Source organism: Monodelphis domestica, chromosome 3 (assembly GCF_027887165.1).
Source record: "Monodelphis domestica isolate mMonDom1 chromosome 3, mMonDom1.pri, whole genome shotgun sequence".
Lineage (NCBI taxonomy): Eukaryota > Metazoa > Chordata > Mammalia > Didelphimorphia > Didelphidae > Monodelphis > Monodelphis domestica.
Window position 1 is genome coordinate 456,140,779 of NC_077229.1, and position 23,130 is coordinate 456,163,908.

Below are 23,130 nucleotides of genomic sequence, written 5' to 3' on the forward strand. Positions count from 1 at the left end.
CACCCATTTAATGACACATAAAGGAAAAATATAGCAAAAAGGTGTAGAAACAAATACATGTTGAAACTACAACTCAAAGAAGTTGGATTATGGTACCGATATAACAGACAAAAAACACAGAAATTTTTAAGGTACATAAGCTAACTGATTGGCTTCAAATTCATATCACTTAATCTCAACAGAACCAAAGTAATTTATTTTACTCTTCCCTAACTGATTTTGTCCCATTTCTGTAGAAACTGTTCCATACCTCTTCCACATCATCTCTTCCTTTCCCACTTTTGGGAGGTTTCCCTTCATACTTAGGCAAAGAAAATAGAGATCATTCACTTTGAACTATTTATCTCTCACCTCTCCCTTTCTCTTAAAGCCATTTGATATCATTCCCAATTCTCCCCTTCTCTGATGAAGCAGGGACTAAACTCTTCAATGTGATTCTACTATCTCTTTAGCAAGCTGCTCCTATTAATCATTCCTTCTTTTTCTCTCTATCTCTAAACTCCTTCCCTAGTCCAAATCTCTCCAATTCTAAAACAAAGCAAGACAAAACAAACAAAAACTCCGAATCTAAACCTGATCCAATCAAGCCCTTAAGCTAGTTATCTATCACTCCTCCCTTTCTCAGCCTGGGGAAAAAAAAAAAAAGCTGTCTTATATTTGTTGCCTGGACTTCCTCTCTAAAACTCATTAAACTGAGTTGAGAATAATTCTCTTGAAAGTTACCAATTAGATATTGTTATATTTGATAGCCTTTTCTCAATCCTCACCCTCCTCTGTATCTTAGCAGCCTAACACTCAGCTGACCACTTTCTCCTATTTAATATATATCCCTTGTTCAGTTTTTATTACACTGCTCCTTCTTGGATCTTTTCCTAAATGTGTGAGCACTCATTCTTCTGGTCTTTTTTGCTAGTTTGTCATCCAAATCATGCTACCTATCTGTGTTTGCACTTCAGTTCTTTTCTTCTCTTACTAGATAACTTCACTAACTGATTAAATGATAAGCCTTTCAAGATTTTCCTGGTTGCTAGTGGCTCATCCTTCTAATTATATTGTATTTATTCTGCATATATTTGTGTGTATGTGTGACATATGCATAAACACGCATACATACATACATGTAGAGTATTTATATGTGTATATACATATGTGTCTTTAGACCTGTTATATATATTCATGTACTCTAATACAATGTAAATTTCTTGGATGCCAGGGACTGTTACATTTTTTATTTTGTATTCCTAGTACAAAGTATAATGCCTGAAACGTTGTAACCACCTGATAAATATTCTTCTATTAATTGACTGGGTCTAATTACCATGAAAAACTGGCCTAGTTCAGATAATTGAGTTTGGAACTTGAATTGGAATAATACAGAATTTTGTTTCATGTAAGCACCCTGAAAAGTTTAGTTAAAAATACAAACTGAAGCCCATATGACTGTATAGTCAACATTTGTCCAGAACAATTGGTTTCATTTAAATTTGGGTTTCTTGGACAAAAACCAATTTTGACTAATTTTAGAAAAACACGAAAGTTTTGAAAGAAAGGGGTAACTATTTTTATGATTCTTTATGGAACTTTAATGGAAATAATCTATTTCTCATATGATCAATCAGTAAACATTTATTTTGCCTGAGTTTTTGGGGAGGGTACTGTTTAAGTACAAAGAACAAAATGATATCAACTTAAAAAGTAGCAAAGCAGAAAATCTTAATAGTTTATTTTTAGCACAAGTTAAAATGACCACTATAGTCACTCAAATGAACTATCAGAATAAAGTTAATTTGAAATTCTGGCAATTATTTGAAAAATAACAAACCAGGCCAATGCTCCTTTTATACATCTCAACTTTCACCATATACATCTAAAAGAACAAAACTTTTTGCTGCTTTCATGAGTATGATAGGGGAAAAGATTCATCAACTTCTGTTAGCCATTGTGAGAGCCTCCCTTTGAAGGTTTATATAACTCTCAACTCTTATTCCAATGCACTCTTTTGAAATTAATTTCTGCTTTGGGCAATTTTTTTTAATGTAAGGAGAAATGTAAAGAAATTCTCTAAAACAAATTTGACCTCCTGTGACAGAGTGCTTAAAATGCCAGTGAAAGGTAGAGAAGTCTCAATTCTAGTGTATAATCTCTTGCTCCAGTAAAGTATAGCAGACATATATTGAATAGTATTAGATTAGTACAAGAAAATATACTTCAAAGACGACTTCTCAATGGCCCTCTAGTGTATACTAGAAAATCATGAACATAAAACTCACATGTTTTAAAAGGTTTCTATTTAACATTATCAATGCCTTGATTTTTTATTTAGGATGTCACAAACTTTATTTTCCAGTATATTGAAAAGAAAGGCAGTGTTGCCTATCAATTACTAAATTACCTCTCTAAGTACATTTCCTCTAAAGAGGAAAAGTCACTATACAAATAAAATAAAATGCTATTAAAACATGATTTATTACACAGATTTGAATTTACATAGATAAAATCATGTCCCCAGAAACACAATGTTATATCAGGCACCTGTCACGTTAAAAGCCAGATATAGTGTGGTTAGCCAATGTGAAATAAATATTAAGTGATGTAGCATCATTGTTAGTCCTATTCTATAGCTCCTACATCAAATAATGGTTCTTGCCCATGCATATGATTTACGTATATCAATTGTCACATACACACATTCATGCCAAATACCTGTGGCCCTAAGGGAACCATTCCTCTTGGAGGAGTCATTCTCTGCATTGGTCCACCCATATTTGGATGTCCTGAAAAAATACATGAAAATGTAGAATTTCAATGTTCATGAATATGAAACAAGAATCAATAGTTTCTATAATTTATATCAGATGGTGTCATTTCAGGCACCTGACTTATTGTAGTTACTTAACACTTTTTTCCCCCTCCTGAAACTTTTGAGCATCCTTTTCTGCATTCTCTACCACTTCCTAGGACTGTACTCTCTTAGAAAATCCATCTCCATTATTGTTTCTGGTCCAGAGCATCTCAAGAGAGAGCCAGACTGAAATCATGCCTATTGGCTGTGTGACTAGGTTAAATGAATTATTCTTTCTGAGACTCAGCTTCCTCATCTGCAAAATGAAGATAATAGCTAAAGTATCTATCATTTTGCTGTATGAAATTCAAATGAGACAATATATGTAAAGTGTTTTGAAAACCTTAGAGTATTATAAAAATGTCAGTTATTACTAATGACAAAAAAACCTCAAGTACTATGATTTTAGAATAAATCCAGTAATGAAAAGTAATGTAAATTATTCTGCTTCATTCTGTAGTCATTTCATTGTTTAACAATTTCTCTATCAGAAATGGTCAGGGATAGCAAGCAAAGAAAAAGTGAAACTCAATTCATTTAATAATATTATTTGTTAGATATTATGCTAAAAAGTTTGGAGGTTTAAGATTTGAAGCAATTACCTAAAATGAGATTATGGAACTATTGTTAATTCAATATCCATGTTATTACTATTTCCTAAGGATATTTATTCTTTTATTTATTCTTATTCACATCTAAATTGATAAAAGCCATACTACCTTAGCTAAATTAGTAGAAATCCTTACAATTTTTTTAAAACCCTTAACTTCAATCTTAAAATCAATACTATGTTTTGGTTCCAAGGCAGAAGAGTGGTAAGTGCTGGGCAATAGGGGTTAAGTGACTTGTCTAGGGTCACACAGAAGTGTCTGAGGCCAGATTTGAGCCTATGACCTCCTGTCTCTCAATCCACTGAGATACCCAGCTGCCCCCAGACTCATACAATTTTAAAATTGTTCTCATATATATTATCTACTGAACTTTCTCAAAGTTCCTCTTAAGGAAACACAGCTGATTATCATTCCCATCTTACAGAGGAAGAAATTAAGGTTAAGAGAAATTAGAGCATGCCCAAAGTCACATGGCTATTAACTGGCTGAGTAAGAACTCAGAACCCAAATCTCCTGACCACCAATTCAACAATCTTTAAATTTTACAATTTGTTATTGTTGTTCAGTTGTTTCATTTCAGTTGTCTCACTCTTCATGATTCCATTTGGGGTTTTCTTAGTAAAGATATTGGAGTATGCTGCTATTTCCTACTCTAGTTCATTTTGTAGATGAGGAAACTGAGGAAAACAGAGTTAAGTGGTGAGGACCTGAGGCTGGATTTGAACTCAGGAAGATGAGTCTTTTCAACTCCATCCCTGGCATTTTATTCATTGTGCCATCAAGCTACCTTCCATTTTGCTTTATTGCCTCCATAAAGGCAAATGGTAAAATGCAAATTACAAAGTATTCAGAAATGGAAGGAATTTTCTAACCCAATGGCCACAGGTAAGAAAACAAAGACTTGGATAAAATGACCTCTCTACGATTATAAAGTTAGTGACAGCCCTGGGATTAAATCCAGGCTTCCTGATGCCTTATTTCTAGAATGCTGCTGGAGTAAATTGCATGCACAAAGCAAGTTAACAGATGGTGAAATCTACTGAAAGGAAATTTATTTGAGGAAGTAAAGTATTTTCACTGAGATTCTTTGCATCAATTTCACATATATACATTTTTTTAAAAAATCCATACTTTCCATCTTAGAATCAATATTGGGTATCATTTCCAAGGCAGAAGAGTTGTGAGGGCTAGGCAATGGGGATTAAGTGACTTGCCCAGTATCACATAGCTCAGAAGTACCTGAGGCAAGATTTGAACCCAGGACCTCTTGTCTATCCACTAAGCCCCCTAGCTGCCTTCCACATACATACATTTTAAAGAACTAACCTTGTTGTCGAGTTGGGTCCATTCCACTAGGCAGTAATGGTTGACTTCCCGGGACACCTCCAAGTGCCTAATATATTTAAAGAGAAACAAAGAACGATGCCAAAATTCAACAAATTATATTATATTTAATATCTAAATGAATTTTAGCATTCTTTAAGGGTCCTTCTAAGTCGTGCAAATTAATGAGAAAAACCTTCAAATGCTCTGTAAGACCAATCACTGTCTATTACTAATCAAAAGAATATGTATTTCGTGGCTTTATTCTGAAGTCTTTGGTCTCTTTGGGCATAAAGAATTGAGAAAATCATCTACTCGAAAAGAATGTCTTCAAAAAGTCACCTTTTACAGATTTCTCCACAAGTCCTACATAAATGCGTTATTATGGTCTAGAGGAGACCACGAATCCTCAAGGACTATGTTAAATGAATACAAGGTCAAGCAAATTCTACAATCTTAGCAACAGATTGTGTCTATTTCTTGAAAACCAGCCTAAGTATAGGAAAGGCTTATCAAGCCATGTTGGTTGGCTTCTTTGTGGGGAAGTCTATGGCCGTGGTAGCCCATTCAATAAATTGCTATAGTAATGCTTTGGAGGAAACTGGGTGGAAAGAAAGGGCTAAAAGTATAACGAGTGATGGAGCCAAGCAAAGTCTGTTTGATGTCAGGATACTACCTCTTTGCAATATGTTCCTTTGACTTCTCCATGGCTCCTAGTCTAATACTTTGCACAGATTAGATGCTTAACAAATATTAACCAATTAAAACATACCTAGACAATATTAAGGCAGAATTATAGCTAAGATATGACCTAATAAGCTACCTTTCTATGAACTTTTTGTAACTATCTGTATAAAGCAAAATCTGGCATCTCTGTAGAGCACATTATCCTTCAAAATCCTCACAAATCTCCTTAAGATGAATCAACTCAGTTTAAGCTCGTCTTTATTTTTTATTTTTATGTAAAAAACAAACAAACCCTTACCTTCTTTTTTAGAATGGATACTAAGTATTGGTTTCACAGAAGTAAGGGCTAGATGCCTAGGGTTAGGTGACTTGTCCAGGGTCACACAAATAGGAAGTATCTGAGCCCAGATCTGAACCGTAGACCTCCCCTCTTCAGGTCTGGCTCTCTATCCACTGAGCAACCCAGCTGCCCTAAAGTTTGCCTTAATTTGTTTTTTCTTTATTGATACCTTTGGTTTTTATAACATTTTCATTTCCCAATACCTCTCCCCAAAGCCATTTCACTGTTTGAAGATTGGGAGTTGGAAGGCTACTTGCTCAATGCTACTACCAGGTTTTCTCTCTAACTCTATCATTCAGTAACCCTTCTTCCTTTGAGGTTCATGCAATTAATATCTATGACCCAATCAAAATATTGGTAGCTATTATATGTAAAACTCCAGATCACCCCCCCCCCCCCCATCCTCAGTGAGTTCAGTACCTGGCTCACAATTTTTCTCTCCTATCCAACTCCTGTCCCGATTCTAGGGGATTTCAAATGAAGTATTTAGCATTCAAAGTCCTTTATAATCTACCCCCTTCCTACCTTTCCAATCTGCTTACACTGAATTCCTTGACATGTAACTCTTCCATCCAGTAACACTGTTCTCCTGGTGGTTCCAAGAATAAAACATCCCATCACTCACCTCCAGGCATTTCCTATGGCTGTCCTCCTTGCCTGGAATGCTCTCCCTCCTCTACTCTGTGTACTAACTTTCCAAGCTTCCTTTAAATTCTAACTAAAATGCCACCTTTTACAGGAAGCCTTTCCCAACCCCTCTTAATTCTAGAGCCTTTCCTCTGTTAATGATTTCTCATTTATCTGATATATAACTTGTTTATACATATTTGTTTGCCTTTTGTCCTCTCCCAATTATCTGTGAACTCCTTGTGAAGAGGGACTATTTTTTTTTGCCTTTTTTTTTGTATTCCCTGGGTTTAACAGAGTTCTTGGCATATAGGAAGCACTTTATGAATGTTTGTTGATCACTCTTATAATGAAGAATATAATAGAGGAAAGATGCAGATTAGCAAAAGTAACCAGGAATCATTTGAGCACAAAATATGCTCCATTCATATCCATAGACCTACACCTCTTCAAAGAAGAGAGGAAGATATATTTCTCTCTTTCTTTCTTTCTTTCTTTCTTTCTTTCTTTCTTTCTTTCTTTCTTTCTTTCTTTCTTTCTTTCTTTCTTTCTTTCTTTGGTGTCAACCTTGTTCTTTAAACTTGTACAGCATTCAGACTTGATTTCTGTTGTTTCCATTTGCATTACTCTAGTTATTTTGTATACTGTTTTCTTGTCTCAGCTAACTTCTCTCTGTAATGGTTTGTAGAATTCTACTCATGCCTCCTTACTTTTTCATATTTATTCATAAATTTCTTAAGGTTTTGTAATATTCTATTTCATTTATATCTGGTCAGACAATCCCACTTGATGGGCATCTATTTTATTTCCCATTTTTGATTCCACAGAAAGTGATGCTACCAAAATTTTGGGGTCTATTAGGCCTTTCCTATATATTCTAGATGTCTTTGGGGTTATTTGTCTAGAAATGGAAGTTCTGGGTAAAATGGTGTGAATCTTCTAGCCAATGACTTAGGAAAATCTCAGACTGCTGTCCAAAATGACCCAACCAATTCATGGTTTTATCATGTGTTATTACTGTCAGTTTTTCCATACAAAACCTCCAAAACTGACTATTCTGATTTCTGATTGTCTGCCAATTTATGGGGTGTCATGTACTTAATGAATGCTTATTCCTTTCCCTCCCAAGCCATGACTACTAGATATCAATTGAGTCAAATAACAACAATTACTATTATAATGATTAATTTAAAGCCCTTACCTTACATCTTAAAATAAATATTGCATATTTGTTCCAAGGCAGAAGAGTGGTAAGGGCTAGGCAATGAGAGTTAAGTGACTTGCCCCAGGTCACACAGCTGGGAAGTGTCTGAGGTCAGATTTGTCTGAGGTCAGATTTGAACCCAGGACCTCCCATCTGGCTCTCCATGTACTAAGTCACCTAGTTGACCCCCAAAAATTATTTCTTTAAAGAATGTTTTTTAGATGTAAAGCTTGTCTTAGTTACTAAACATTTTATAGTTTTGTTACTTTCATATTTGTGGTATATATAAAGAATATAGAACAATGAGGCCTATTTGAAAACAAAACATACCCAAACTCACGGGATATAAATGACTATTGTTCACTTGAGAGACTAAATAGGAACTACAAAATAATGATAACAGAGACTATAACATTTTGGGGGCTTCTCTTTTGAAGCTATCTTCAAAAACTATAACATTCTTTAAAATAAAATCCAATAGGGATAAAATTCAATCTTCCAGTGGGAGTAGATATGATATCCTGAATCAACTAAAAGTTAACTAATATTAAAAAAATTATTTCATTGGCATCTGGAAGACTACCAGACATGACAATTTCAATGTGACCCAGATTTCCTGGTCCAGCTGGACCATTTTGCATGAGAATCTCCTAAATGGTAGAGAGAATTCTGGTGTAATGCTACATAAGTACATTGAGGGGTAGTGTTTGTACAAGAGTTTTAGAAAAGAGACATTCCTGAGTTCTTCTTCAAAAAAAAAAAACAAAAGAAAACCACAACCCAAAATACACACATACACCTGATTCCAGACTCTATTCAGGAATATCTTCAGGTAGGATAAAGAGAAAGACTCTCAAAAATAAGCAGAGAAGGCTGTTCCTCAACATGTCCCTGATTTTCAGCTTCTCTCCTGAGAATCTTTTAGGAATTTCCCTTTCAAGAAGACTGAGGACTTCCTCTTGATTTGAGCTGAGATATCTTGTTCCCAGTGGGAGAGCAGCTTTAGTCTTGTGTATTTTCCAGTATAATCTAATCTGCAAAATTTCTCTGATTTTTGTTTGGATAAATGCTTTTCATTATCTGTGATGTCTTTTGTGAAATCAGATTTTGGAATTAAGGGGCCAAGCCAGTAGATATAAGCTGAGAATATCCTCCCCTCTGAAAGAGAATGATACCCAGCAATAATTGTGTGTGTGTGTGTGTGTGTGTGTGTGTGTGTGTGTGTGTGTGTGTGCCCAAGGTAGAAATCACAGTCTCCCTTAGAGAGCAGCAAGAAAGATTCCAAAGATATCTATCAATGCTTTCCATGTGCTATGTTTTGACATTCAATATGATATATATATATATATAATATATATATATATATATATATATATATATATATATATATATATATATATATATATATATATATATATATAATGTACCAAGCCAGCACACACATGTGGTTAACTCTTGAGCAGGGTAGGATGAATTCCCTATGAGTGATGCCATCAATATCACAACAAAAAGAAACACAAAACAAAAACCAACAATCACTATTTTCCCTTGTGATTTTGACATACACATTCTCTTGGAAATTTGAGGGAATTTTGGTTTTGTCACTTTTTTTCTGGGTCATTCTATAAACACTTTATTTCATCACTGATTATTACCTCAAAAAATAATAAAAAGTAAAAGTAAAATCTTTGTTCTTTCTATTTATTGCTAAAATGCCTGATATAATTATAGTAAACATTCCTCAAGATCAAGTATTCTTTTGAGTCTGTTTTTAAATTCTAAATTTAACTTTAATGATCATTCTCTAAACCATCTATTTAATCTCACAAAAACTTTGACCTTTTTAACATTTTCCTTATGCCCATGGGTGAATGGATGGAATCTTTACCCATTGCCATTATAATTATTTATAGGGAAAATGTGTTGGGGATTGAAGAACGGGGGAAATGGAAGGTTTTATAACAGGGAATGGAGGAGTTGAAGAGAGAGAGGAAATATGGCTGCTGGTGAGGTAAAAGGTAAGAGATACCCCCTGCTGAGAGGCTATTTTTGAAAAATGGGGTTCCCAAGAAATAGGCCACTTATGATAGCCCAAGGGGACATCTTCTGTATGGATTGATATTGCAGATACCCCAGAGCAGGTAAGCACGGACTCTCCTGAGGGGCAAGCCCCCCCCCACCTCACCCCCCCCCCCGAGACCAAGGTCACCCAGCAGGGGTCCAATAAGGACTATTTATGGTTGACTGGCTGTCCTGAGGTTCAGCTCCCTCTATGTCCCCTGAAATGAGAGTCCTCTTATCTGACTGCAGTTATTTAAATAAAGATAAATTTTAATAACAAGTTTGGATTGGGAAGTATCAGGGAAGAGGGAATCGGTATTTCCCTAGATTGGGTTTGAATCTCTCTCAGCTTTAGAGCTGAGGCCAGGCCTCACAGGCTGGTGGAGGGTTTCTTTTATTCCTGTCTATGCTAACCTGTGCTAGTTTTCTTAAGTTCAAAGTCTTAGCAGTAGACAAGAAGAGAAAGAAAAGTTCTGACCTTCAGAGCTGGTTGGGCCTGTCTCTTCAGGCTGATGACCCTAAAGACTGGCCTTACAGTTCAAATTACTTCCCTTAAGTCCTTTTGCCTGATTGACACGATCACAGGAATCCAGATAGAACACACAGTTGGCAAATTCAGGAATAGAGGCACTTCTATCCAGAGACAGGTAGAGAGGCTCCTTCTAGTCCCAGGGCCAGGAAGCGAACCAGAGCCAGGAAACCAACTGCCACTCTCAGTTGCGCCTCCCCCCACCAACTGTCATTCTTGTCAGTATCTCTCTCTAACATTCCAACTGTTGTTTGTTCCACCTGATTGGCAGAAAGTCCAAAACTTGCTTCAGTTCCCAATGTCAGTTATTTTTATTATAGTTACCAATTTATTAAATCTAATTTCTAACTACTTCTCCCCAAAAAACCAAACTTCCCTTACTTACTCTATCACTATTCTATGCTAACTTTATCTACTCTAAGGAATTCTATGCAGGAAAGTTTGGGTAAGGGTAGTTTTAGGGTTTTACAATAAATTCAGTACAATAAATGTTTGAACAAAATCATTAAAAAGACATTTGAATCTTAGTGCTAATATTACTCTTGCTAATTTAAACTAAAACAGTTTTCCTATTTTATATATCTATTATTATTTGCAAACTTTTATCTATATTTATTTCCATTAAACACAATTTCAGCATCAGCTTTACAATAAACCATTAAAAGTTTATTATCTGCAAATGCAGCTTAAGTCTATTCCTAAGTATAACTGTCTATGCTATGCTTAACTTACTCCTAATCTATTCCCTATTTATTATAACTATTCTCTAATTGCCTAGTCTAATCTATAACCTAATCTTATGTATAATATATATACATGCTATGCTAAATATTTACAGACTGTATCACTGTTACTAACTTAATTATAGCATATACATTATTTAAACAGATTATTTACACATAATACAAAAATATACATAGTTCCCTAATCTTGATGTCAGTCAAATAGAAACATCTATTGATCTTTCTATTTGCCTAAGACCTTATGGAACTAACTATATAGATGGGTGAATGGATGGAATCTTTACCCACTGCCATGGACCTGTGTTCTACTTTTTCAAAAGCATTTTATGAGTCAAAAATATTTATATTGATGTCTCCCTGGCATATTTAACTTTATTGAAAGTTTGATGTAAATTTTTTGGTCTAAATATATAAATACTCATTTTGTGCTTCATCATAGAGCAAGATAAGTTTCTACTAATTACTGAAATAAGTTCATACTCTTTCACCTAGCATTCAAGAATAACACTGTAAAATTGCTTGAAGCTCAGGATATAAACATGGTGACCCCTAAGATCCACTTTCCCCCTCTTTTTCTGATTTAAGGATTGTTTTTAGAAGAAAAATTCTATGCTCAGATCTCAGCTGGGAAAATTCCTAATACCTACCTTGGTTTTAAAATAACTTTTTCCTTATACATAAATTGATTAAGGTGTGACAATAATCTCCTATAGCAATGGCTTTGATTGATTCAAGGAGATGTACAGGTCTTGATCACACTAGTTCATCTTATCTGATTCAATAAAAAAGCTGTTATGCTTTTTATGCTAGCAGAGCTAAAATGGGGGCAGTTTCAACCTCACCCTTCCACCTCCCCTTCCTAGTTTTAATATTTGCTCTTCTCAGCAAATCTAACTAGAATTTGTTTGGAAAAGGTCAAATCTTGGGTAGCTTTTTAGGGACTTGAGGAGGTTTTGCATTATCTGATTTGAAGAACAGTATATGTGGCACAATTTATAATCAAATCTAGAATATTCTTCCCTTTCCACAAGATTCGAACTCCCACTGTAGTGCTCTCTCTATCTGTTTTATAACATATTTCAACACACATGCACACGCATATACGATGACATATGTTTTTAGGTTTAGTTTCCTCTACTTAACTTAAAACTAATCTATTAGTTGATTCCAGACTTCTGTTATTTCTTTTCTAACATCCTATTGTGATACTTCCTGAAAGATTGTGATTATTTCTGCTCCATTTAGGAGTACTGCATTGAGATACCATACTATGGATAAATTTTCTTCAGAAGTGGCAGGTGAGGTATCTTCACTAAGGCAGGTTCAATCTCTCCCAAGCTACATCATGAAAATATTGCTTGTGCTACCAAGTTTTGGAATCCATGCCAGAATAACAGAATCATGAGGGCTCCCAATAAAGAAGTCTGCTAACTCCATACCAAGATACAGTAGAGACCATTCAGTACCACTGATCAAACTCTTCTCCCTCTAGTCTAGTTATTTTGGGAACTGATGGTTCACATATATCAACATCTAGCAAAGCAATCTGTTTAATTTTACTTTTTGATAGATCAGAAATAAGATGTGTACTGAAGATGTCTTCACCAAGATCATATTTTTCCAGATAAAACCAAGATTTTGAATTTCAGAACATTTCTTTTTTCTTTGACTTCCTCTGTTGTTGGGTAAGTGATGGTACAGACCCTGGAGGCACCACAGTTTCTGGTTAGAACACCCTGATGGAGGATCCTTTGCTAGTCTCAGTGCAGTCCTGAGAAATTTCTTCCATTCTAAACCCTTTTTTTCAATAAATGTTTCTTGATGGTGATTATTGTTAAGTCAAGAACTGATAAAATACCTATGTGCCAAGCACTCTCTGAGGCATGAGAATTATTGTTATTGTTGTTGTTTTGTGGCCAACTCTTTCTGAACCCATTTGGAGTTTTCTTGGCAAAGAGCCTGAAGTGATTTGCCATTTCCTCCTCCAGTTCATTTTGTAGATGAAGAAATTGAGGCAAACAGGGTTAAATGACTTCCCCAGGGGCACATAGCTAGTAAGTGTCCGAGGCTACATTTGAACTCAGGAAGATGAGTCTTGCCTGACTCCAGGCCTGGCACTTAACCCACTGAGCCACCAGGTGTCCCTGCCACCATGTGATACAAGGGCAAAAAATGAAACACTCTCAGCTCTCCAGGAAGTTATTATAATGGTTTAAAAATATTAAACCTTTTATACAAATTTGATTTATTCACTGGTATAACTATAATAATAAAGTAAAGTATCTCTTTTTATATGTAAATATATATAAAATATATAATATATAAAATATATAAATATATATAAAATACTTAACAGTATTTTTTCTCTTCATTCTTTTCTTTAATAAGATTATCAAGAGAAAAGTTTATTAAGATACACATAAACAGTATATCAAGACTCTAGAAAGATTTTAGAGGAGAAAAAAAAGCTACCATATATGTAGATTTCCTTCGAGGTTGCTAGCAGTACACACACACACACACACACACACACACACACACACACACACACACACACACACTTTATTTGCTAACATCTGAAAAGAACATTACTATGGTACAAAGGCTTCAGGCTAATGAGATATTTTATGTTCCCTGAAGCTTTGGGAGAAGCAACAGGCTCCAAAATCAAATCCAGATGCCTTGTGCAACTAGGACTTAAATGGGGCAAGAGCTCACAGAATTGGAGAAGGACTTAATTTTATTTGGTGTGGGAAGGAAGAGTAACTACTACTTTTCAGGCATATGTGATTTGTTATTACTTTTCCCCCATACCTTTAAGTTCTACATACAATACTTACAATTTCAAGTCACTGTATAACAATGCATAGTATTCAAGACATAAAGAAATGACTGATTAAAAAAAAAGATTCCATAGGATTTTAAAAAATAATTTTAAACACATGTAGTCATAATGTAAATAATTTATGCACATTTTAAAACAAATGTCTATTTATGTAACTGAAATGTATATATACTCGGTGTTTAAATATTCCAAGAATGCATTATTTAACTACACTTAAGACAACCACTATAACTAACTGAAAAGTAATAAGCAAAGAGAATGCAGTGATGAAAGGGGCTCTCTTGAACTGGCAAACAAACTTCCTTCTCTAATCATTAGTCACTAATTTTTACAAATCCCAAGTATACCCAAACAATTATGAATCTAAGCATTAGGCAGGCTGAGTATATTTAATTTTACAGTCCAACCCTCACCAAAGCCATCTGTTTCTTAGAAACCTGATTTTCTTTTTAACTGCAAAATTCAGTGCCTCCTATTTACTGGGTCCAGAATGCACTTGCAGTTACACTGTGGAGACTCTTCATTGCACCAAGTCATCCTGGTAGCTTTAGCATTTTAAATTAAGGCGGTGAGCTGAAGGGAAGGTACGAGATTACTGGTAAAGGATGTGGCTGTTAAATAGAACTGATTCTGCATAAGAGATTCAAATCATGTACTATGAAGAAAGTGCCACTATATGGCTTGTTTAAGTTCCATGTTTCTCACTTGCACTGGGATTTGAAAATCTGGCCTATCGTGTTTATTTTCTTTGTGAGACTGAAGTGCCTTAATAGGTTTCTTTCACCCAACTGCCCACTTTTCCTATCTGAGTGGAAGGCACAATATGAAGAAAGAATAGCTTTTTACAACTCTTATTCCTCAGCAGGATTTACGTTTAGAATGCTAAAAGCCAAGTCCTCTCACTGAGCATGGGTGGGTAGAAAAACTATTCATTTTATATTAATAAATAATAGACTTACAACACTGGATCATCTCCAGAGTTAGACAGCTATTTCTTCAAGGTTGTAAAGTACAACACACAAATGTAATGCTATTCTAGTATAGTCAACGCAGGACACAATCTGAAATATACATTAATGATGTATAATTTTAATTCACTTAAGTGTTGACAAAGTTGGGGGGGGCACGAATTCTGATGATACCATATAGTTAACAGAATAGCAATTGGACCTTCTTTTGGGTATTCAGTATAACTAATCTCTAAATTTTTTTGTTTCCTATTGATACACAGAATGTTCTGGAAGTCATAGTTTCCCAAACAAGGATAAAAATGATACCTCTGAGATGAACAAATCTTAATTTTGTTTGTTTTTATATACATCTCTCAATATTAATATATGAAATCATATCATTAAATACAAAGAAAATGATAGGAAGAAAAAATATTGAAGAACAGAATTTTAATGGAAGAGATTATTATAGTCCTAAGAAATACTTGAAAGTCTAAGAATTTTCATTATTCTGAATGAATAAAAAGTTCTATTTTTTTTAGTACTTTAACCTAGTTTTTGATTCTCTTAAATGGGAAGAAAACTAGATACATCCAGGAACATAGCATAGAGACTAGAGAACTAGCTTCCACGTCAAGAAGACTGGGTTTAAGTCCAATGATACAGAGTGGATTTATCATACTTGAGCTCTGAGTGCTCTAGAGAAATCTCTAAATTGTAGAGAAGGTAAAGACCTGCTGAGGTAGGAGTTTCCCATACCAACAAAAGCATAAATCCATTCCTTTTCCCTATCCTAATTTTCAAGTTATATTAATTAATATTAATCAAATATTTACTATGTCAGTGTTTTTGCTAAGAACTGGAGATACCAAAACCAAAGGGGGAGGGGAGACAATTCTTGCCTTGAAAGGACATTCTAATGGAGAAAATATAAGGAGATACATATACATGCAGTGTAGATGGAAGCCAATATGAGAGGGGAAGGCATCAGGAAATCGGGAAATGATCCTTAGAAAATAGAGCCAGGAAGTGGAGGTGAAAGTGAAGGGGCAGTACATTCCAGGCATAGGAAAGAGGCTGAAAGCTTCTTCAGGGAATGTTGAGTTCCAGGAATTGTAAGTGAGCCAGTGTTTCTGGATTTTAGAGAATGTGGAATAGGATAAAGCATAAAAGGGCTGGAGAAGTTGGAATGTGTTATTTTAGGAAGGGCTTTAAATAATTCTCAACTTATTTGTTAGATTAGCTGACTGAAGAGTTAAGGATACACTTTAGCAATGGGACATATTCCAGCTATTTGCTTATATTAATATTTATTCTTTGCCCAAAATGCTTCATGGCATTTCTCTCTTCTATCACCACAATGGCATCTACAGATTCCTTTTTCTTTCCAAATAATTTATTATTTTCCTGCTTTTTACCTTCCCCAAATATACACAGTACCTATTACCATTAACATTTATATAAAACAATACCATTTTTATGCATCCATACATAAACTAATGGAGGAAATCTGAAGAAAACCAAGGGCAAAAGGCTATGTCTTGATAAATCATAGCTGTAAATTCTTCTTTTTTAAAAATAAAAAATTAATTTATTTGTTTGTACATTAAAATCCCCAGGTAGCTCTTCCACTCTTTCCACTTTCTAGAGAAAACATCATTTGGCAAAAAGATATGTTTGTATAAAACTGTCTTGCTTATTTTTGTTTATTCTTTCTTTGGAGGTAGACATGCACAAATCATCTTCAAACAATATTTTTCTTGCTGTATATAATGTTCTCTTGTTTTTTTCTCACTTTACTATTCATAATTTCATGTAGGTCCTTCCATGTTTTTATTTTAAAATTAACCCACTGATTATTTCGTATGATGTAGTAGTATTCCATCACAATCCTATGCCACCACTTGGTTTAGCCATTCCCCAGTTGATGGGCATTCTCTCAATTTCCAATTCTTTGCAATCACAAAGAGAGCTGTCATAAGTATTTGAGAACAAAAAGATTCTTTTGCTTTTTCCCTGATTACCTTAATATCAAGTGGTAATGATGGGCCAAAAAGTATATGCAGTTTTGTAACTCTTTGGGCATAATTCTAGATGGATCTCCAAAATGGTTGGACCAGTTCCTATTTCTAACAAATGTGTGTTTCCATTTTTCCACATCCCTTCCAACATTTACCATTTTGCCCTCTGATAATATTAGCCAATCTGATAGATGTGAGATGATATCTGTTATTTTAATTTCCATTTCTCTAATCTATAATGACTTAGAGCATTTTTCATTTCATATATATATGTCTTAGATTGCTTCATCCAAAAACTTTTATATTTTTTGACCATTTATCAATTGGGAAATGGCTCACATTCTTATAAATTTTACAGTTTTATATATATATATATATATATATATATATATATATTTAGATATGAGACCTCTATCAAAGAAACTATCCATGAATTTTTCTCTCAATTTACTTTTTGTTTCCTTCTAATCTTGGTAATGTTAGCTTTAATTGTACAAAATCTTTTTAATTTATTCAAAATTATCCATTTTATTTATATCTCACAATGCTTTCTATTTTTTGTTTATTCATAAATTCTTCTCATAAATCTGATAGGTAAAATGTTCCCTGTTCTCCTACTTTGCTTATGACATCTCCCTTTATGCCTAGGTCATATATCTATTTTCACCTTATCTTGTCAAATGGTTCAAGATAATGGTCTAAATCTAGTTCCTGCCAAACTGTTTTCTAGTTTTCCTAACAATTTTTACCAAAAAAAAAAATACTTTGATATTTGATAAGATGAATGCTTATCTACAAAACTTAGATCTTTACTTTTAGAAATGTTTGTTGCATGTCTTGTCTGTTCTGTTCTACTGATCTTCTTTTCTATTTCTTAGTATCAAATAGTTTTGAAAATTACTCATTTAAAATAGTTAAAATCTGGTACTGCCAGACTTCCTTCTTTTACATTTTTTTCATTAATTCCTTTAATATTCTTGACCTTTTCTTTGTCCAAATAAATTTTATTATTTTTTGCTAGTTAAATAAAATAACTTTTGTTAGTTCTTCCACTTTTTCCTCATTTTAAAGGTGATCTTTATGGATTTATGATGACCTGCCATAGTCATTTTGTATTTAACATTTTATTATTCAGTCTTTTGATGGGAAATTTTTCAACTACAGAATAAAATTATATTAATTCAAATGCTAATATAAACTAATACAAGTGAAATGTAGAATGTTAAGAGAAACATTCATTAAAATTTTATTGTTCTAAATACATATGCCATAATGCCAACTTAATATTAACCATAGAGGTTTTATCAATCTTTTTATAATGATTATGTGATTCACTTATAATTATTATATATGTAAGACAATCCTATTAAAGTGCTTGAAAACTATTTGCTCTCTTAAGGAGAGCAAGCATTCCCCATATGATCCAGTTTATAACTACTCATCTGCTTAAGAAAACTTTTCTTTCGATAGTACAGAAGTAAAATATTACAAATCCTGCATTAGCCAAATTTCAGTGTCTATGAGAAAAAGCATAAGGAAGAGTTTGTCATATACAAAGTATGCTCATTCTGAAGTAAGGATAGAGCCATAATCAATTTTATGAAGTACAAACAAACAGGGAAAAGGTGCTACTAATGGCATTCTTCTCTCTAGGAAGAGAAATGTATTCAGACCTAAAAAACCACAAACACTCTTGTCATACAAAAACCTCGAGCTTAGAGCAGCCTCAATCAGAAGAGTAAGGATTTATGAAGCATCAATTTGCCCAATATTTAAAATTATTCATTCTATAGGTATTCAAATGCTTATTATACATACACTTACAAGGAAGAGATTGCTAATTGTTCACTAAATAGAGGAAAATTAACTATTACAGACATTTCTCTGACATAAGGCTAAATAATTTTCAGCTTCTCTACTGAGTTAAATAGAATGTTTTTAGGCTAAGGAGATGATTTTTTAAATGATTACATAGCCAGAGTATAAAGGTCCTCTTGCTACATCAATTCTTATCACATCTTCATCACATATTCAGCTAAACTTGGAAGAAGTCCACCTTTGGAACCCCTCTGTGGTCTTCCTAAATCATATGTTTGACGATGAAGAGGCTATTGAAACCTTCAAAAGTACAGGGAGTCCCAAAAATCTTCATAAAGTTTTAAGCTTATAAAAGCTTAAAAATACAGAGAGACTTTGGGGACTCCTTGCATTTTCTCTAGTTTTAAACCATCATCATCAGGAAAGCTACCATTGCATGGAGGCACTGGGGACAGGGAAGACACCTTGCCCCTAGATCTGCTGTTCTGCAGAGTCCAATTCTTGTTGTAATTTCAATTGTGTCTATTACAAAATATAGAATGAAGAACTTGGAAAAATCTTGGTAAAATTCATAAACAGAAGTTGAAAAAGTCCTATCCTGTATATAGAAGTAATAAAGGCATTCACATGAATAAGTGGATTTAAATGTCAATGTATGTGTTCACCCACAGAGAAAATGGGGTTTCCATATGTCAGGATCCTTGGCAGCTGTACACTTTTCTTTCCCATTTCATGGCCTGTTCCCCTAGACTATGTTCTCAATACGGACTCAGGATGGAGGAGAGATGCTCCTGTTGCGCCCTAAGGCACCCTTGGCCACAGAAAGGTGAAAAGACTCAACCCTACTCCGGGTGTAAGCCTTCACCCTCGTTGAGTTTAGAAGCGAACATTTTCTTGCTTCTACAATGGCAGCAAAGAAAGGCTGACTATCATGTTAGAATTCTTCAAAGACTTTACAAACATTTCAACCAAAGTTAGATAGAAGTGGGTTGAAATTTGGCAGAACAATATTATTGTGAGGATTAACAAAAAGGAATAATTTAAAGAATGTGAGTTTTTAAATTTGTACTTTGGGGGGTATTAAAGGGTAAAAGGAAAATGAGTCAATGAAGTCAACAAGTACTTATTAAATGCTTACTATGTGCCAAACATTGAGCTAAGAGCTGGAGGGGCAATAGGGGTGGGGGTAGGCAAAAACAGTACTTATCCTTAAGGAGCTCACATTCTAATGGGGGAAATGATATAGGAAAGTTAGCTTAAGAATGGAATAAATTGATGCTATTATAGACACAGAGAAGTTTCCTTTAGACAATGGAATTAGTAAAAAGGCCATCTTCTGTTTGTGCTTGCTTTGTGTCTATCACCAGTATTATGTGGTCCTGGGGAAGTTTTCTCAATATTTTATGTTTTTATGAACGGTCTCCTTTAGCTCTTCAAGCAAAGGGAATAAATTTCATATTTCAGTTGTATTTCCTCACAGTGGTAAGTAGGGAATACTTAATTGACTAAATAAGAAACATTTGGATTCACAGACATGTGAAATCCCATGATAATTTAGAAGCAACGTATTTGAGTACAAGGTGAGGGCTCAGACCTTCAAGACTGGTCAATTGCTGAGTCCCCAATTAGAAGAGCCATCTGGGGTCCAACTAATGTAATCAATAGCAAAGTCTGCCATGGCTGGCAGCCTAGCTAAGCATCAGAGCATCTAGTCCACTGGCTATACCTTCTCTGGTAATTAATTCTGGTGAAGACTTTGAAAAGGGAGAAAAGGATTCATGGGCCAGGAAGTTCCATCAAAAGTGTAAGTGGGAAAAAGGAATGCTTTGGATGGGGGGTTGTAAACAATGGTATTAGAAGCCATAACCTTTCAAGATGAACTGCCCTCCAGCCCTCTTCATGTGGAGGGTGAACCTAGTACCTACATATTTTATCAGTACACGTTAGGAAATTACAGGATTCATTGAAAAGCTAGCAATCTAGCTGAGGATCAACTGAGATAAAAATAGTCTTAGTTAATTACATAGTTATAATTGATCTAAAATCGAAACTATGAACTTAAGTGTAAGTAACATGAAAATAAATGACAAAAATTAGGTTAATGATGATTTTTAACAACATTCACTATACCAAGGTTTCAACTTGTGATATTTAATAATTACCCAATTTTCAGAACAGTGTAGTGGAAGGAATAATCAGAAGACACAAGACTGGAAGTCAGACTTTTTTGGCTCTGTCACTAACTATATAATTTCAAGGTAACATCTTTGGGTTTTTTCACCTACAGAATTAAGGAAATGGACTAGGTGATCCCTAAGATTAAAATTCTATGATTTTATGAAGAAAAAATATGTAATGAAGTAAAAAGCATCAAGTGCTAAGGAAATTTTGTTAAAGTATTAAAAGCACAGACATTAGAAAAAAATCAATATTCCTGAAAGTTCAGAATTTTTTATTGAAGCATAATGCAAATTCATATTTCATAGTGGCCTTACCTGGTTAGGTATTCTCAGTGGTGGTCTTGGACCTCCAGGGTACCGAGGTGACATGAAAGGCTATTAAAAAAAGAGCATACAAAACTACTATGAAATTCAAAACTCTAAGGGTTATGTATTTATCATACTATCTTTTAGATATTGCTACCTTTTGTCAAATAAAATCCCTCAGGGAAATTAGTATCATGTCACCTAGGATATTTGCTTTGAGACTTTTACTGAAGAATACACAAACTCTGAATAGGAACTAAAATATACAATATTATTAAAAGAGAAGCATGGGGGTGGGGTGCTATAAGGCATTACAGATGAGGAATTAGAAAATGTTATGTAGGATGTCAACAAACATATCATCAAAAAGGAAATTAAATAGTCCTATAATGAGAGTAGAGTATAAATGATACGCGTGTATTCCATTTGATATCCTGGAGATGTTACAAAAACTCAAAGAAGGCACAAGCATTTTGAGTGTACATGAATGGTCAACTTCTTATGGGAAAAGCCATGGTCAAGAGTTGCACAAAATGAGCAGACCCTGTTGGGTTGCAATTCGCATCATTTATAGGAATCCCTCTATCAATGACATCAGATCCTTGGGAGTCACTCAGTATTAATTTAAGCCAAATTTTCTGGTTCAGAAGGAATTGAACTGAGTTCTTCCTTGCTCCACAGCGAGCTCTTCATCCCATATATCATGCTGCTTTTTTTCCATTCTGGCTGTGTGACCCTAAGCAAGTCACTTCTCTGTGCTGTAAACCACCATTTAAGATTGTGTTGCAGAGAAGGTGCGGATGGGCACGGATAAGAGCGTCCTCGTCTGGCAGATCCTTATACCAATGACATCCAAGTCCTATCGCTCTCTTATCTGGTTTAGCAGTTTACACTGATCGCAGGACCACAAACTTAGAAGGGGCAGGAACCTTGCAGGGCAGCAAGGCGATGTGGATGGTGTCCAGCCTAGAGTCAGGAATGACTCCTCTTCAAATCTGACCTCAGACATATGCTAGCTCTGTGATCCTGGGCTAATCAATTAGCCCTGTTTGCCCATGAGCTAGAGAAGGAAATAGAGGGAAAAAGAGCTAGAGAAGGAAATAGAAAACCACCCCCAGAATCTTTGCCAAGAAAACCCCAAAAGGGGACTTGAAGACTGGGGCACAACAGAAAATGACTGAAGAACAAGGAACTTCATAAGCAATCTATCTAATCCAATACCTTTCTTTGACAGATCAGAAAACTAAGGTCCAGAGTGACTTACCCAAATACACAGGTAGTAAGTGGCAGAAGTGAGATTTTATATAATTATTCAGAACTGTCAAATATCAATTTCACTTTTTATTATGTGTACATATAAAAAATGTGTATATGTATATATACATACACACAAACATATATATTTAAACATTTTTTGTTGTGCTTTTTTTACTTTAGTCTCCATGACCAGACAGTATTCCACTTTTTCTTAAATTATGTCTTACTTGTAATTTAAAATTGATTATGGATTTCAAAAATTAAGGTCCTAATACTTCATGTTTTGGAGAACCTTTCACTCTAATATCCCAACAATTTAGTTAATTTCTATAGATTCTATAAATTAGGTAAATTATATGTTCTTTAGAATTACTGAACTATTCGTTTCCCATGCACATATCCCTTAAATCTTGCTATAAACTTCATGGGAATGAGGGTTACCATGATTGTTCCTTTTTTAAATCTCTTAGATAGGGGCATCATCAAAAGTATTAAAACATTTTTTACAGTTTTGCTCACATTTGCCTGCCATCTTTATCATAATGAGTTTACTTTGACTATTTTAAATAACTTTATTTGCTGTAAAATTGCACCAAATTTAAAAAATCAGTAGAGAAAACAATAGGTAAAGATAACTAGCAAATTGAGAAACTCGTTAACATGTAGTAAATTAATAAAAGTTTCACTAAATTAAATCTAAAGCATTTGATGGAATTAAATTCTACTTTGTTTTATGGTATTAGGTTAGTTATTGCTAGATTTTAGGCTTGTATTTAAATGGCTGTA

The 23,130-nt window shown here is 34.4% G+C and overlaps 1 protein-coding gene across 6 annotated transcripts in view; it reads right to left on the minus strand.

Annotated features, from left to right (window-relative positions):
* SSBP2 (single stranded DNA binding protein 2) overlaps positions 1-23,130 on the minus strand; it is a 386,496-nt gene that overhangs the window by 58,338 nt on the left and 305,028 nt on the right. For 4 of the 6 annotated variants that reach the window (XM_007487371.3, XM_001369660.5, XM_007487368.3 and 1 more), the window contains 3 exons: positions 21,097-21,156; positions 4,780-4,846; positions 2,704-2,774 (listed from right to left, as the gene is read on the minus strand). In XM_007487371.3, the coding sequence (XP_007487433.1) occupies positions 2,704-2,774; positions 4,780-4,846; positions 21,097-21,156 (198 nt within the window). The remainder of the gene's footprint in view (positions 1-2,703; positions 2,775-4,779; positions 4,847-21,096; positions 21,157-23,130) is intronic. The other 2 variants (XM_007487369.3, XM_007487370.3) reach the window with 1 other exon arrangement.